At 39.1% G+C, this 17,247-nt stretch overlaps 4 protein-coding genes across 8 annotated transcripts in view; 3 read left to right on the top strand and 1 right to left on the bottom strand.

Moving 5' to 3' along the window:
- The window catches only part of LOC121953391 (palmitoyltransferase ZDHHC14-like), a 66,183-nt gene extending 64,910 nt beyond the window's left edge, over positions 1–1,273 (top strand). Inside the window, exon 10 of one of the 4 annotated variants that reach the window (XM_042500455.1) lies at positions 122–1,273. In XM_042500455.1, coding sequence (XP_042356389.1) covers positions 122–547 — 426 coding nt within the window. In that variant the 3' untranslated portion in view covers positions 548–1,273. Of the gene's footprint in view, positions 1–76 lie in introns of all 4 variants that reach the window. The other 3 variants (XM_042500454.1, XM_042500457.1, XM_042500456.1) reach the window with 3 other exon arrangements.
- A 1,641-nt stretch (positions 1,274–2,914) lies between these two features.
- LOC121953393 (galectin-8-like) lies at positions 2,915–10,061 on the bottom strand. Its single transcript, XM_042500458.1, has 8 exons — positions 9,817–10,061; positions 9,414–9,502; positions 7,653–7,863; positions 7,412–7,531; positions 7,266–7,292; positions 5,838–5,926; positions 5,512–5,677; positions 2,915–3,746 (listed from the first exon to the last, which is right to left on the bottom strand). Exons 1-8 carry the CDS (start codon positions 9,853–9,855, stop codon positions 3,597–3,599), a joined length of 891 nt encoding a protein of 296 aa, XP_042356392.1. The 5' UTR covers positions 9,856–10,061; the 3' UTR covers positions 2,915–3,596.
- On the top strand, positions 7,805–12,509 carry LOC121953394 (interferon alpha-inducible protein 27-like protein 2A). Its single transcript, XM_042500459.1, has 5 exons — positions 7,805–8,372; positions 10,700–10,809; positions 10,921–10,962; positions 11,342–11,503; positions 12,260–12,509. Exons 2-5 carry the CDS (start codon positions 10,800–10,802, stop codon positions 12,352–12,354), a joined length of 309 nt encoding a protein of 102 aa, XP_042356393.1. The 5' UTR covers positions 7,805–8,372; positions 10,700–10,799; the 3' UTR covers positions 12,355–12,509.
- A 2,246-nt stretch (positions 12,510–14,755) lies between these two features.
- LOC121953269 (interferon alpha-inducible protein 27-like protein 2A) lies at positions 14,756–17,022 on the top strand. Of its 2 annotated transcripts, none has more exons than XM_042500260.1 (5): positions 14,756–14,861; positions 15,972–16,023; positions 16,186–16,215; positions 16,373–16,534; positions 16,746–17,022. In XM_042500260.1, exons 2-5 carry the CDS (start codon positions 16,011–16,013, stop codon positions 16,832–16,834), a joined length of 294 nt encoding a protein of 97 aa, XP_042356194.1. In that variant the 5' UTR covers positions 14,756–14,861; positions 15,972–16,010; the 3' UTR covers positions 16,835–17,022. The 2 variants fall into 2 exon arrangements, with proteins under 2 accessions (XP_042356194.1, XP_042356195.1); XM_042500261.1 differs by lacking the exon at positions 14,756–14,861 and adding an exon at positions 15,015–15,120.
- Positions 17,023–17,247: the final 225 nt, after the last annotated feature.

Raw genomic sequence — 17,247 nt, 5'->3', positions numbered from 1 at the left:
TCCGGCACCTTATCTATCTGTCTACACCCCCCCCTCCCATATTCTTCCCCTCCTGCTTTCTGCTGCTTTCTCTCAGTGTGACCAAGACCAGTGCATTCAGAGCACCAAATTCGTTTTGCAGGCCGCTGCCACACCCCTCCTCCAGCAGCAGAGCAGCGAGCCTGTCATCCTCACGGCCTCCCCCGAAAACGGAGGCTCTCTGCCCGGCCGCACCTCCCTAACTCTGGGCGGCCCATGCACCTCACTGCCCCTCGGCCAGCCCACCCCTCCAACGTCCACTCCCAGCCTCAGCTGCCACGAGGCCACGGACATGATGCCAATCCATGGACACAGCCACACACACAACCACAGCCACCCCCTCCAGGAGCCGGTGGCCCACCACCACTTTCTCACCCCAGAGGAAGTGCCGTCACCGCCAGGTATGCTTCCTTGCGGCAGCCCCCTGGGTCACAGCCACACCATGCAGGCCGGCTTTTACAATCCAGCCAGCCAGGACTCGCTACACGAGGACTCTGTCAGAGGATTGGTTAAGCTCAGCTCTGTCTGACAGTGGGATATATGCCCCCTCCTCCCTCCTGATAACATGCATCTAACCCTTGAAACTCTCCCGTGCCACATTTGGAAAAGCACGCTCTCACCCAGAATTAGTTTTCCCTTCTCACCTCAGCAAGACGTGAGAACTGAAAAAAGGCTGCAGTTTAAATTCAGCTGCTGGAAACTGAATGGGATGTAACTGAACCGAAGCGAAACCAGTTGTCCTCAGCCAAGGTCTTGCCAAACCTCTCCGTCGAAACACGAGAAGATGTTTTCTAGCGTGTTGGCCTGTATGACAACTCCAACATACGCTTTTTATTTTTACTTCAAGGGAAACATAATCCATTCTGGAAATTGGACAGGAAGGTTTGTTTTTCAAAGTGGCAGATGTCTGTGAGCCATGTCAAGCAAAAAAAAAAAAAGACTTGATTTGACAGTACGTGACATTTTTGGTCAAAATTATGGATTTCTGTCAATGGATCACAGGTCTGACAGGATTTTTTTGTAAAACAAACTTAAGCCTATTTGCCTGTTGCTGATTGGACATTGTCTTTTGCCTTTTTTTCTCGGACATTCTCAGCAGTGCAATGGTTGATGTCATCATGTTGCATATCATCCTGCTTTTTCTATGTTTAAAAAAAATATATGAGAGACTGTTGTACTGTACCATGGTTATTACAAATCTTACAAATTATTATATTTCCTGTGGATATTAATAAAACACCAACTTTTTATCAGATACATTTGCGTTGACAGTAAGGTTTAGAAGGCATCATTTGTGCTAATGTGAGAGTCATGTGGCAATGACATTTCCTTTAAAGTTCATCTTGTGACTGAGGCCTGTGGTCATTAGGCATAAATGACAGATTGTAAACAAGCATGTCTAAATGTTGTTCAACATTTATGAGGACTTTCTGTGGTCCGTTAAGACCCCCATTCAGGCTGACTAAAGTCATGGAAAGACCTCAAGCACCAATCTTCAAAGAGATACAGACTAAAACTAGAACCGCGTTTGCAGTAATGTTACTAAGTCATTTTAAGTTTATTGGCAGGGAATGGTAAAGATTTCTAGGTAGTAACTTATAATCAGCTTTCAATAGTCTTCTGCCACCTTGTGGTTGACAGATAGTACTGCAGTCAAAACTGAAGTTTTTTTCTTATTAAATTACATTTTAGCCAATTAAATACTATCAGACATAAAGCAGTTAATTGCACCTACATTCTAATACAACTTTAAGATGCCTTAACCGATATTCTGATTTTGCGTATCAATCAACATGACATTGCAAGGACTTACAGAGATTGAACAAGACTGTACAGTTCCCTTCAATGCTACACAGCATTTTAATGTCAGCAACGGTCGCGGCCGGAGCCATCGTGATTCTGGGTTGTCCCTCCCATTCTTGTGAGCTCGATATCTCAAGCAGGACATGAGGGAATTTTTTCAAGCACAAATCTCCACTTGGACTCACTGATAAACAAATCAGAATTTGGTGGTCAAAGGTCACTGTGACCCCACAAAACATGACATTTTATATCCAAAAACCCAAAGGTCAACTTCAACAAGACATTGTAATATTCTGCAAACAATTTACTGGACAATATTCAAAAAGTACAATTCAGATACTAAATTGGTGACTCTTGAAACTGCTTATTGTATAGCTCTTCTGTGCTGCTGGGTTGCAGATGTGTGCAGTGCATCCACATTTTAAAATTTGTAGCATCCAGTACACACTGACATAACTCCTAATGAATGCCAATGTTGCTTTAGGTCTGCTGGGTATGTGAACAAGCCACTTTTTGCTAACACATTCAGCCTATAAACATCAAAGTGAAAATATCTTAGTGTTGTGTTTACAGCCTGTTGTGCTGCCCCCTTGTGGCCAATAATATCAATAAATGCAGACAAAACCATACTGACATTAATCAGTTGATACAAAATTATAATAGTAACACATTTATTTGTTATTAAATCATTTATGATACATAGGGAAGATTTTTCATACATATTTTACAACAAATACAACAGACAATGCAAAAAGAAAAGAAAACATTGACATTGGAAAAGAAATATCCCAGATTTTTTTTTCATGTTGGAGCATTGCTCATTGCAGCACTGAGTGAGAGAGCAGTGAGACAAGAGATGATCACAAATGCAGAATTCTACAATATTCTACAGCTTGCATAAAGATTGCAAAATGTCATCATTACTTTATTGAAATAGGTATATTTTTAAACAGACCCTGTACTGCACTGTGCTTGAGTTCTGCTGCACCATTGCATGTTAAAATGATTTAAATGTCGACTGCATGGGATGCTATCATGTGTTAAAGAATCCTGAGGATTAATGATTTCTAAAGCAAACTGAATTAAAAAATAAGAGCGAAAAAAAGAAAAGTGGGTATACCCTAAATAGGCACGCCCTATTCAATTTAAAAATAAAAAATTGCAGATGAAAATGATTTTGAACCCACATTTAAAATGTTTTGATTAAAAAATGAAAAATGTTTAAAAGCTTTTGAAATTAGCTGTACAATAAATTATTCTTTATTGGGCTATGCTCCAGAATAATGGAGCCATTCAATTTGATTAATTGTTTGTGTTTGCGGACTGTCTTGGCATTTAAACAAAGCCAAGTGCTTATTGACATTTACACATATTTCCTGTTTTAATTAAACAGTGCACTAAGGGCGTATCACAGCAGAGATGCACTAGAGACAGAAGAAGAAATGAACCAAGGCAAACCTAACTTGTAGCTGTAAACAGTCATGGTGGCTCACAGCCTTACACTCCAGATCAGCTAACTCTCATGCATCACTCATCTCACATGGACCATTACTACTCCATGGTTCAGCCTGTCCATGGTCCTTAGTCACCAAAAATGCTAGACTAGCTTAAAATCAGTGGTTGCTGCAAGACTAACCAAGACCTGAAGTCAGAACAGGGTTTGCCGTCTTCAGCATCCATAGTCTGGGTCATTGCAGCTAAGCTAATTTAGCATTAATAACCAGAACCCAAGAGTGTCTGTAACGCTGGCTTCCGTGTAATTCTACAGTCCCAAGTCACCACAGTTTCACATCATTAAGCTCCAGATCCCCCATGATCTCCAACTGGTCAATGCTCCTCAGGTCCTGCACCCGATGTCTGAACTCAAACAAGTGTGAGCCGTTCACTGCCAGCTTGAACTGATGGGGCTGACACAGGATGAGAATCTGATGAAACAAAACACTAGGAATAGTCAGTCATTACAAACATATTGAGAAATAACGAGCAAATCGTGATTTGATGATCATCCAACACAGTGGCAGCAGACAGTAGGGTTGGGTCAGTGTTAATTTTTTATAAGTATCTCAGGGTTTTGTTCATGACTTGGGGTAAAATGGAGTGTGACTGCATGGTGAAGACAAAGCTGAGCCGGAAGGCGAAACTTTTCATCTACAGCCAACTCTCACCTATGGTCGTGAGCTTTGGATGGTGACAGAAAGAATGAGATCGAAGATATAAGCGGCCAAAATAAGTTTCCTCCAGATGGTGGCTGGGCTCAGCCTTAGAGATAGGGTAAGCAGCTCAGACATCTGCAGGGATCTTGGAGTAGAGCCGCTGCTCCTTCGTGACAGAAGAGCCAGTTGAGGTGGTTTGGGCATCTGATCAGGATGCCTACATGGCGTCTCCCGTTAGAGCTCTTCCAGGCACATCCCACTGGCAGGAGGTCCCGGGGCAGACCCAGAACATGCTGGAGGGATTATATATCTCATCTGACTTGGGAACACCTTGGGGGCCCGCGAGAGGAGCTAGGAAGCGTTGCTGGCGAGAGGAACTTCTGGAGTACTTTGTTTAGCCTGCTGCCCCCACGACTTGTCCCCGGCTAAGTGGATGAAGATGGATGGATGGATGGAGCAATGATGGTCTGTTATACCAATTTGATGCACTTCACTCAGCAGTCGGTCCGGAGTTCAACATGATGACGCCCTGTCCTAACAGCAAACTTGGGCCCAACTATTATCACATTTTATCATGTAACATTGGAGCTTCCTGTCCACACTGAATCGATTAAATATGGACTTCTGTCACATCATGTAAACAAACCATGTAGCTATCAGCTGCACATTCAAGATAGGACCTTACGTGGAAGCCCTTAAAAGATAGGTAAAAAGCCGACTTGCTATCTTCCTACGTTTGTAACGTTAGTTTTTAAAACAGACAACACACATTTTACATTATGAAATGTACTTGAAATTGCATACAGTATAGACAAGAGCAAGTAGCCTAGGTTATTATTAGCAATGGCCATTTAGCAAAAATATTCGGCTCCCTGGCGCAATCTCTCTTCTAATCTCCCACCTATGTTGTTTTTTGAAATAAGGAGGCCTTATGTAGATAATTACTTATTTTAACTATGTGAATTATCTGTTTTTCATCCATTATGGCGCTTTCCAAAGCAAGCGACAGATTGCGCGCCGCGGCCAGTTAGGACACCTCTTTTGTCAGCTCCAAATCCAAAATGTTGCCATATTACCTATATACTTATACACTTTTCATTATCTTAAGAGACTCACATTGCCATGTCTCCTTTCGTCACCCCCCAAAACACATGAATGCACTAGTAAACAAACATGGCTTGTGCAGCTCTGCCCCTCTCACCTCTGCTAAAATTTGATCTCCTTCATGTTCCCATGTTCAGCTCACGGCCTGTCAGACACTACTGTCTTCGGTAGTTCGTTTATAAACATAATATTCTGTTCAACATGCAATACAAGTTGGATTTAGCATCAAATGCTGTCAGCAGAGATTGCTGATGTAGGCAACCTTTTAATTGGCAAGAAAGTGAAATAAAGACAAATGTTGGTTCAGTGGCTTTGCATTATATCAAACCGGTTTAAGCTTGTACACTGGACCGGACCAGCAAAATTGTTGATTAACCTATTTGTGGCAGAGAGCAGAGGAAAGTAAACCTTGTAGGCTGACGGTGGTTCCTACCTCAAAGTATTCCCCTGACGAGAAGGGAAAGAAGGGCAGCTCCCGCTCCTCCTGACCCCAGGATTCACTCAGGTACGAGTTCCTGATGAACATTCCTGACTTCATTCGAGGGTTCAGATGGAGGGCGATGTTCTCCGTCCTGCTGTTCCGGAGGTTCACTGTAAAACTGGAAGAAACATGGAATTAAGGTAAATCTCTCTTCTTCTTTTTTTTCAAGTGATGTTACAGTTACCAGAGAGAAATGTACATTAATAGTTCAAACATATGATTGAGACATCACATTGCTTTATTTATGTCAAGATAAATTTAATCAGTTATCACTTTACCTGTGAGGATACATGCTGACCTGTCCTTTGATTGTGATGTGCTGTCCAGGGCTCAGTCCTTTCAGTATACTGCCTTTGTAAGGGAGGCTCTGGAATGAGAATATCACTGTTGATACTTTTTAGGATATTTTATTATCCATTTATCTGCAGATTATTTTCTTGCTTAAGCATTTGCGCAGAAAAATGTATAAAAAATACCCAATTTATTTCCAATGTGATGTCTTCATATGCCTTAATGCTTCAACCAACAGTCCAAACCCAAAGAAATTATCATATATCAGCAGTATATAAAGCATTAAATCCTGATATTTGAGAACCCTGCATCAGTAATTATTTGTCATTTTCTCTTTAAAAAATTACAACAAAAAAAAATCAAATAAATTAATAAGCGAAATAAACAATTAATCAACTAATCTTTGCAGCCTAAACTCTGAGCCCTCTTAAAATACACTGCCACAAAAGTTTGATTGGGTACAGGATGTCAACCTAAATCATCTCCGAAAACAGGTTAAAAAGACAAAGTTAGAAGCTAAAGCCTAATGTACAGATCACAGTGTACAAGTGAACCACCACATAGACTGGCATTTAGGACAGACAGAAATTAAAGTATAGGGAAACTTTGCAGACATTCACCCAGCCGTGTGTCATCGCAGTTAGTGTAGCCGAACGGTGTTTAGTTCTGTGTTTAGACAGTTGCTAAATAGTGGCTAAATGAGACTACAGAATGTCATTACATCAAGTTGCTCCAAACACTATTTTACAGCCTGCAACTGTGGTGTAGTTTGTTTTAACCAAGCATTAGCTTATTACTTCTGGCGACTGCATTTAGGCTTCAAAAATCCTGATGATAATTTGTAAATGTTATGTTTCTGAACAAAACGGAAATATCACAAACATTTGTTTACCATAGGGATTATTTTCTGCAACGATCTAAAATCCAATGGAAAAATCCCAAAGGCTTTTTGATTAGGGAACCACTGAAACTTTTCCCTCACTTGTTGAAGTGGGAACCTGGTTGGCCTACAGAAAAACATCATTGCTGGGGCACTCTGTTAACAGGGAATATGCTGTTTAGCAAAGCTTCTTCTAACTTCACAACAGAAACACAAGGTTAGCTTCGCAAAATGTTTAGAGCCCAATTACACCACTGTGGTTCAATAATGATGGAGAAATGTTGAAGACCCCTGATCTTAAGTGTTTTCAGCCTGTCTGACTGCCTGAGGACTTTGTTGTTGCAACATTGTTCCCAAATCTCAAAAATGACTTTAATAAACCAGAATTTCCTTTAAATGTCTGAGGGCTACGATCTACAGTGCACATACAAAGGATTCGTTTAAGAAATGTGATCCAGTTTTAATGGCATCACAAGATCCTGGGCACATTTAGGCTCAAAGGTTTAATGTAGATGACGCAAATGAAAAAACTCACCAAGTCACCTGATTCTGAATATATTGCCTAAAAGAGAAAAAAGCTAGATTTAGAAACAATTGATCAGATATGTTTATGAAAGAAAAACACATCTGAGCAGCTTGTGAGGACAAAATAAAGCAAACAAGTAATGTGAAAGGACTTACTGAGTTTGGGATGTAGCCGATAGCGTGCACCCTGACTTTCCCGGAAATAGAAAAAGTGTCGACCCTGTTTAGTGGGATTTTGTGCTTGTATTCCAGCAGGTGAGTGCCATTTACTGCCACCTATGAGTGAAACAAGCATTTAAATCACTTATTTTTTTAGTAGTCCAATAACTTTTTCTGTTTTTTCTGTATTACACAGGGTTATCCACACCTTCCTCCTGAACAGCATGGGTTCACTGACCTTGAAGACATCTTCATGCACCAGGATGATGGTCTCAAAGGGAGCTCCGCGTTTGTAGGGCAGCTGATGGAGCGTTTCCTCTTTGCCCCAGCTCTCCTGCTGCAGTGTGTTACACACCACACAGGGCGAGCCTTTGAAGCGAGGGCTGAAGTGGAGGGCGACATCAGAGCGGGGCTTGGTGCTGCAGCCGCTCGACAGGTCGATCTGAAACCTGCAGAGAGGATGCACACCGAAGTTGGTTTATTAACCGGGCAAAGAGGGCAAGAGTGCAAGGGCTTCAAAATTCTATTTAAGTCACATGGTTGGGCTGTTTGCACCTATTAAATATCATATCAGCAAAGGCAGGTCCTTGTATAGAGGCCCTGTGTCAAAGTCTTAGTCTAGTTTGTTTAGTTTTATCAAAATTTCTACATATCAGCTACAACTACTGTTACAAAAGGGAAAATTAACTTTTAATTTCAAATATATCATTTCAGTTTATGCTGACATGGTGCATAAATGGGGTTGTTTTTAATCACTCTACAGCAGATGACTGGGTTTTTTGCTTTTGTTTTTGTTTGTTTTTTTTTTTATTTTTTGGCCTTTATTTTATAGGAAATGTATAGCATGACAGAGGGGAGAGAGGAAACGACATGCAACAAAGGGTCGTGGGATGGAGCCACACCCGCGGCTGCTGCAGCAAGGTCACAGCCCCCGCACTTGGTGCGCCCACTCCACCAGGTGAGCCACAGGGCACCCTGACAAAACAGCATGTATACGAACCACAGACATCAGTTGTGATGTGTCGTGCTGTGATGTCCAGAGTTGAACAACACAAACACAATAACCAATCGAGGCAGCCATAGACCAGCAGGTCCTGTGTTCAGCAATGGTAAATCACTCTTTATACTCTCAATATAGCGTACACTTCAACTTTATATCATTTTTTTAGGTAGAACTTTTTTTAAATGGCTACACATTTTGCTTCTGCCTTCCTCCACAGCAGGACTTTTCTTAGTTTCCATGTCGTACTCCAGCATGCTTCTCCAAACTGGGAGCGTGCTGATTCACAACTACTGTTTGCATCACACTGACAAAGGATAAGTACTTCATAAAACCCCATGGCAAAATATTCAAACTAGCCCTGTGAGACAACTTTTAGCAAGAGGACACAAGCATTTATAATGCGTAAGTTTATTTGAGCAACATACTGTTCCATAGCCAAACCTGACCTCTGACCTTCAGGTGGAGGAGCAATAGTTAAAGTTAAAACTGAGCTAAAATTAATTCAGAATGATCTTTCATTGATGTCATTGTAAATTCCTTTAAAAGCCAAATCTTTTAAGGGGAAATATTTTGGACAAAGCCAATGCTGCACCACTGTCTGTTCAGATTATTTCATTATGACTTTTTATTGAACATTTTTTGTATTGCTGCCTGAAAAACAAGATAACATTAAAATGAAATGAAAAGAAATACACTTAACCAACTGTAGGTACTATTTAAATTAACTGCAAAACTACACACAAACATAAATTAGTTAGTTTACTTTTTTTTTTTGCTTGATTTAGAATATACCTATAATTTAAGTTAATACTGATGCTACAACAGTTGTATTTGCTTTGGTGCCATGGTTTAAAAAAAATTTGGGGACCACTTAATTTCACACAACAGGGTTTATATGTTTTTTATTTCCAGATTTTAGTATCACATTATTTGGGTTTACAAATCAAATCTTTGTCAATAAAGGTGGCACTTCTTCTGCACTTAATCACCTCTTACCTGTCAGCATCTGGGGGCACAGTGCCCTGGATGATGATGATCTCCCCAGGGTGCAGGCCTCCAGGTATGGGCCCTGTGTATGGGATCACCTGAGGTGGAGAGTTGAGGTTAAAGCACTGATACCTGCACTGACAGCAACTGAACACATGCTGCCTGCAACAAGGGAGCTGAAATGAAACGCCCCTGTGTTTCATTCATGTGCAAGATTATACATTGACAGTCTGATATCTCGGATACGTTTAGGTCCAGAGTGCAGGCCGTTTGTAGAGAGCTGCTGCTGCTGCACATAGCTGTATTATGAGCTACATGAGGGTCTATTTATAATTGCATGATGGCATCAGAGGGCTGATGTGTGTAATAACAATCATCATAATAATAATAATAAGAATGAAAAGCCTCTTACCGGATTCAAGACAGTGTGTTTCGCATTTGCCACAGACATCGGGCTTCTTGTGTCAGACTACAACATGCAGCTGTGCTGAGAGACAACAGAGTCTGTGGTGTCTGCGGTAAACGGGACCGGTCTGTAGCTCTCCTGCGCTACACGGGGATGATGGCAGTGTGCATCTTCTCCATAAGCTCCCAACACCGCGCGCATGCGCAAATCCTACCACATGATCAGATCCGCGGAGCAACAACGGAGGCCCGCATTGTTAAACCTTTATTTTACCAGCAATGGCAAAATAAAATAAATAATCAAATGAACCGTCTTATCCCATGCAAACATGGTGTTGAAATGACATGATGAAGCTGTATCTTTATTTATCTCATATGTGCTGATGTACAATTTAGACAAAATCGGTTCTTATTAAGAATCTAGAAAATGCTGTAATTGATTGATTTAATTGTAGAAAAACACGTATATATAATATAATATTCTCATAATATATATATATAAATACATATAAAATGCAGTGACAGTAACAATACTGCCACCACTACTACTACTACTACTACTACTACTACTACTACTACTACTACTACTAATAATAATAATAATAATAATAATAATAATAATAATAATAATAATAATAATAATAAAAAATCACAATCATCATCATAACAACAACAATAATAAACTAAAATGAAAACCGTTATTATGTGCGCTACTTTTTGGATAAGGATGAGTTTCACTTCCTGTTACTTAACAAGGAAACTATGTAACGTTAAAATTTTATTTTATTCTATTGTATTTTTGCCTTGTTATTTGACGACACATTCAGATCACAGAAATGACTTGCTGGCGCCATCTTGTATTCAGATTTAGAAATAGTGTCATTTCTCAGAAAATGTAACCAGAGCCCTTGAAAAGGCAAACGCCCCCAAGAAGCCCAGAGGAGGATTAAAACTCAGCACAGCCTCAAGCTCATCGGACCAGGAGAATACATGGACTCGAGTGAGTCACTGTTTTAATATTGGTTTTAAATAGTGGTAAGTAAAGCAGATGTTTTTTGTTTAAACCAGATGAACTCTAAATGTTGATTTTGGTCTTTATTTCGTGTTTCAGAGTCAGCTATCGCTGTTGGAGTAGGAGCAGGAGCAGGAGCGCGTAAGACTTTGGAATCACCTGTGTTCAGAGATGGGCAAAAATGCATCAATATACTTCTTGTTACAAATTACAAATACTTGCTTAAAAGTCTCGAAATAAAATAGGCCCACAAAATACTGGCATGAGAAAATACAAATAGCAAAATACTAAAAAAGTAATTAAAAAGTAATTACATTTTAAATACATTTAATGTATTATTATTATTATTATTATTATTATTTGTTTACTTTTTCAAATCTTTAATATAGAAAATCTGTTAATCAAAGATGCGCATGATGTTTTTGAACTGTCTGCTTACATTGTGCAGGATCCATTTTTATTTGGCCTGACACATTAGCACACCATCATAAACAAAGATTCCTCTGTTGTGCATCTGCAGTGCTTGCTGCCGTCGGGGTCCCTGTTGTTCTGGGAGTCATAGGTTTCACCTCAGCTGGAATAGCAGCAGGTTCATATGCTGCTGGGATGATGTCAACAGCTGCAATTGCTAATGGAGGAGGAGTGGCAGCAGGAAGTCTGGTGGCTATTCTGCAGTCAATAGGTAAAACACCGTTACTTGATTGAGAAATTTAAATCTTGTAGTTTTAACTGTTTGTCAGAAATGTAATTAAATAAGTATGTTTTATTTAATGTGTAATCACGTGAAAGTAAGAATCGTCATGCTTTGGTTACCTTAGAATAAGGCCTCTAAATAAGGATATAAATGCTTATATATACTGTGTCCGTCAACACGATGAGCAATATCGGGAAAAACATTGATCTATAAACATAAAATGGCTTAATTCAGTATTTTCACCGCTTTGAATAACCTGGTGTGTTTGTTTTGGAGAGGAGGAGTCCTCTGCAGACAATTCGACTCCTAAAAATTTATAATTCGTAGAACTAGATGCCACCAAATCCTCCTAAATTTTACACACCCGACCTTTAAAGGTGGGATGATCATTGCTTAAAAAAAATAAATAAAAAATAAAGGGGGAATCGCATGTTGTGTAACCTGTTATGTCTGTCAAAGTGCAGCAACATAAAATCATATAAAGTCATGTTTATTTAGAGCACATGTAAAAACAACAAATGTTTACCAAAGTGTTTGATGTTTATGTAAAATTGTCACAATAGAGATTAAGAAATCTTACATGGAAAATTGGTGCAGTTTTCAACAAAATTTTATAAAGTGTTTTGGTACAATTGAATGATACTGTTGTATACATTGATGCCAATAACATCACTGTTTAACTCTGTCTTTTACGTCGAGAACAACACTCAGCATCTCTGTAAAACCTGTGTAATCTTTCTGCAGGTGCAGCTGGTCTGTCAGGAGCTACCACTGCAGCTGCGTCCACTGTTGGAGCAGCAGTGGGATGGCTGGTCGGCCTTATCCGCAAAAAATCTTAAAGGAATATATGGTTCAGCTGTGATGCTTTTCCCTTTTTCCAGACAAAGTAGCCATTTTCCAATTTTATCAGCTCACTAAACCCTTTGGAACCTGGGTTGACATCACTTTTCCGTGCTGCGCTAAGATGCCTTTCACAAGTACTGAAACCTTTGAACTCTGAGCAAATTGGTTTGATTTCTTTGAAAAGCATGGGGGAAAAGGCAGTGAGCAACTTTGCAAAAAATGCCAAGGCACATCACAAGAAATTTGTAGATAAAGAATCTTTTGTAAGCCTTGGGAAAATGTACAAATAATTGTAAATATTATAATTATATATTTAAATTTATGTTACAAAATTATTTTTTATCTTAAATGATGTTGAAGTGATTGTTGTTTTTGACTTTTCCCGTTTCCCTTTTTTTTTTTTTTTTTTTTTTTAAACTTTCCTTGTTTCTGTACTTTTTCTTTTTTCTGCTTCTTTTCTCAAGTCCTTGCTAATTTTCGGGTAATTTCTTCTCAAGTTGTCATTTGCCTTCTTCCAATGTTTTTGAAAGAAATTAAGCCAATATGATCAGGTTTCAAATGGTTTAAACAGCACTTATGTGATCTCAGACAACAGAAATGTTGTAGTTTTCTGCCTCCAAAACATTATTTATATTAAGCTTCCGATACATCGCTAGACATGAACATCAGTTCTGCATATGCACCTGGATTTGGAGCTTCCTGTGGGAAAAGAGACAGTAAGGTCCTTTAACCTTTAGCAGTGTGTTGTCTCTTACCACTCCGGCTCTTCCCCTTATACACAAACAGTTTCACAGCTTTCTAATTTTTAATCCTTCCATTGTGATATGTTCAAGACTTCATTGTCTGGGACTATTGTGATCAATATTATCAGTAGTTACTGTGTAGTTTGTTATGTCTACATATATGCTGTGCTGCTGACGCTATACTGAGCATGTATTTATGATGTACCAAAAATGAATTCAACCGACGCTTGTCACGTGGCCACTTATGCCACTTATCCTTATGCTAGAAGAGTCAGTAGATCAGTAAGATCAGAGGGCTTCGTCCAAATATTCATGCAAAATTTTATGAATTTTTTTTCCAGTAGTCGTTGAGATATTTTAGTGTGGCCTGTTTCTGTTTTTTGTGAATGCAGATTTTAAAAAATAAATTTCACTACCTGAAAGATGGTCTTTTCATAAAACTAGTCTGTCTGTGCAGTAGAAAGATGCAAATGCATTAGAAATTACATGACCAGAGAAAACAGAGAAAAAGGACAGTGGCATTTAATTTTGTATTTAAAAAAAAACAAAACAAAAAAACAACCCTACAACTACCAGAATGCACTGCACCTCACCAAACCAATAAATGCCACCTTAGGCATTTTTTGTCTCTAAAAGAAACTATATAGCAGTCGACTGGTGACAAACAATTTTGAATTACAGGCAAACGATAAGCTAAAACATGTTTCTGAAAATATTTGAGGCATGAATTAGCCAACACAGTAATGTAATCTTACTTCATATTTGATCAGCACTGCTTATTTTTACAGTTTGATGTTTGTTTAGCCTTCATTATTATATAAAAAGAAACACGATGCACCCTTCCTGTTTTTTTTTCTTTTACCAAGGAAACTGTACTCTGCGAGATTAGCAGGGAGATGTGGGCACAGGTCAGGTTAGATGGAGGGAAGTTTTACCATTTTAACACAGTTCATTTACACTTACAAACCACATTGTTGTGATACAAAAATTAGTTGAAAATTAAAATGCAGCCATGTCTGTCATGACGCTCTGCACTGGATGTTTTCACCTGACAACTGAACAGAAAATAATTAAGATATCTCGCATCTCCAACTTTCTGTACACAGAAAATGAGCCTTGATTTTCACACAAACACAACATCTGAACTTTGGGCTGAGGGAGCTTTGCTGCTGCGCATATCTGTCATATAGCAGGAAAATACAGCCCTTTACTGATAAGAGTTTAGTATCACATCGAGGTGTTTTCACAGATTGACTCTGGCTTTAATTGTTCATCTTTTATTGTAAATAAAAGGATGGAGACGTGAATAATTATGACTTCTGCCATATGAAGTGGCTTGACTCAATTTGCAGATTGCATTGAAATCTTCACTTAAATTGTAATCAACTGTTGGTAGACATCAGCATAAATGTTGAAGATATTTTACCCTCCAACTAGCTGCAGGGTGTTTTTGCTTATAATGATAATAATAAAAAGAATAAATAGAAACGTGCAAATAATATTCATACCCTCTGTAAATGGTCTTAGGTGTTGCCCATCATACTTACATAACCTGTCGTTTACTATGCTTGTTCATTTCACAGATTGTGTTAAATTTGTCCCGTTATATTCATGGATGTATTATAAGGAAGTTATATTTCAGAGGCTGCTGCTTTTGTTTTGAAAGCGTCATTTTTTCCGGTAAAAGTAGTGCACTCTGGGTAAAGGAAAAAAACGATTAATTTAACACGGAGCTGCATCTTCCCGGAGAAAAAGCTGAGGTTTGTGCCGTTTTGTATGTTTGTAGCGCATAACGGCACAATGTTTGTCAGTGTTTTGTCTCCTGTTGTGATTGTTATTGAGCGACATTAAAAATGTCAGCTGGTGTGCACGATGACAAAGATGTGTATATGTTTCATTTGCAGTAATGCTAGTTCCGTTTAGCAGTTCCGCTGCAGTGGAAATAAAACCTGTAGGTCTTTAAGACAGCAGATACAGACTGCGGCTCATTGCTGTTGCAAAGGTGACTAAGCATTTCAGGTAAGCTAATTAGGCTACTTGTAGCGCCCAGTCAGAAGATGTCATTTAGCTAAAACAAAGATGGAAATCGGGGCCCGAGCACACTGTAAGCACAAGGCACTGGTGTTTTTGTAAAGACTTCTTTTTCTTGCTTCGTAAACCTTTTTTGGGGCCCAGGGAGCTCAAAACTCGCCAAAATTAGCACACAAACACCAACCAGTATGGAGCTAAAGTTATTATGATATACACGAACTTTTAGTGCTCTTGTCTTTTAGAGCAGTTCCTTGTTTTCTTCTTAGCTGACAGTGTGTTGTATTATAGAGTATTAACGGCACGTTTTTGAAGCTACAATATTTACCATAAAGCTTTTGTGAAATGTCAGTTTGGAGAGATGTTAGACCTTATCCTTAAAGAAATGTTGAAGGGAAACTTCTGTATCTTATCCATGTTTTGTGTCTAAGTGTGTAATGGGAACAACAAAGGTTGCTGTTTTTAATGACTGTGATGTAACTTTCTTCAATGCCAGATCTTTATTTCAAATGCAAATGCTTCAATGCCAAAGTTTCCTTTTTCAGTTCAGGTTTTGTTTTCAGTGACAAATCATATTTTTAATGCCAACGTTTACTGTCACCTTATTCCAGCTGAGTGATGTTAATTGTTTAGGTGTTGTTGACTGTTAATGAAATTAACCTGTGTGGGTCAAATGAGTTTGAAGAGTGTGATTTGATTCAGTATTACCATGTGTGGCTGCGGCTATCATTCACATTACTGAGTCAGATACAAAAACATCGGTCTATAGGATCCTGAATGACTGATAACACGTCTGGCACCCTCTTCTGTTTACGCTCTATCAAAGTTTTGTTTCTCAACAGACTCCAAAGGTCAGAACAGTTCATCAGACAAGTAAAGAAATGGGTCCTGTTGGTAAGTATTGCTGTATCTTGACACTACTTCCACATTGCTTCCAAAATACTGATACTTGCACTTGTGCTTTTTTATTTTATAAACAGGTAACCGAGGCAACTGCGTTTATATTAAGTGTATGGACTGTAAATGCTGATTTCAGTTTTTATATCTGTGTTTCAGGGACAACTGTCGCCATTGTAGGAGGTGCAGGTGAGACTTTGTACCACGCAGCCTTTATGGATGAGTACTTTTTCAACTGATTTTAAAGCACTCGTGCTAAACTTACATCATGCATGATCCATTTTAATGTGGCCTGAAAAGTTAACTCTCTACCTTTAACAGCAAATTTTCCTCTGCTGTGTTCCAGTTGTTGGTGTGGTCGGGGCTCCTGTTGTTCTGGGAGCCATAGGTTTCACCTCAGGAGGAATCACAGCAGGCTCTTATGCTGCCGGCATGATGTCATCAGCTGCGGTTGCTAACGGAGGAGGAGTGGCAGCAGGAGGTCTGGTGGCCACTCTGCAGGCGGCAGGTAATCACTATTGATTTTTTAAAAAAATGAGTTTTAATCTTGTTTTAAGTGTGCATGTCACAATAGTGATTAATATATATATACGTGTGATACTTTATACACTGTAATGACAACAATGCAGCTGTTTTATTTTCTTTTAGCTTGAGAACAACATTTTCTGCTTCTCTGTGTCTCCATACCTTGATATAAAATCCACTAAATCTTTGTGTAGGTGCAGCTGGTCTGTCTGGAGCTGCTAATGTAGCCGTGGCCGGCGCTGGAGCAGCAGCGGGATGGCTGACTAGCTTCATCCGTCGCTAATCACAAAGAAACAAAATGCATTTACAGTGTTTCTACTTTGGCCAAATTAAGGTTATTGCAAATTACATCAGTGTTTTTACTAAACAGTGCAAGAAATCTGTATAACCTGTGAAAGATTCTCATTCAGGGTGTCATCTGTAAACATCATTGGATGTTTTCACCTGACTGATTAAACAGAAAATGATTCAGATATTGAGCATCTCTACATTTGTGTAAACAGAAAATGAGCTTTTATTTTCACCCAAACACAACAAAAAGAGACTTTGAACTGAGGGATCTTTGCAGGTATCTTTCATATAGCAGGAAACGCCGCCCTCCACTGTTCAGAGTGTAGTAATGCATCAAGGTGTTTTCACAGAGTTTAAAATCAGTCATTTACTTTAAGTGAGAAGATGGAGACATGAAGAACTATG

Source organism: Plectropomus leopardus, chromosome 14 (genome assembly GCF_008729295.1).
Source record: "Plectropomus leopardus isolate mb chromosome 14, YSFRI_Pleo_2.0, whole genome shotgun sequence".
Taxonomy (NCBI): Eukaryota; Metazoa; Chordata; class Actinopteri; order Perciformes; family Serranidae; genus Plectropomus; species Plectropomus leopardus.
Note: the sequence above shows the minus strand (reverse complement) of the source record. Positions and strands in the feature narration are given on the sequence as shown.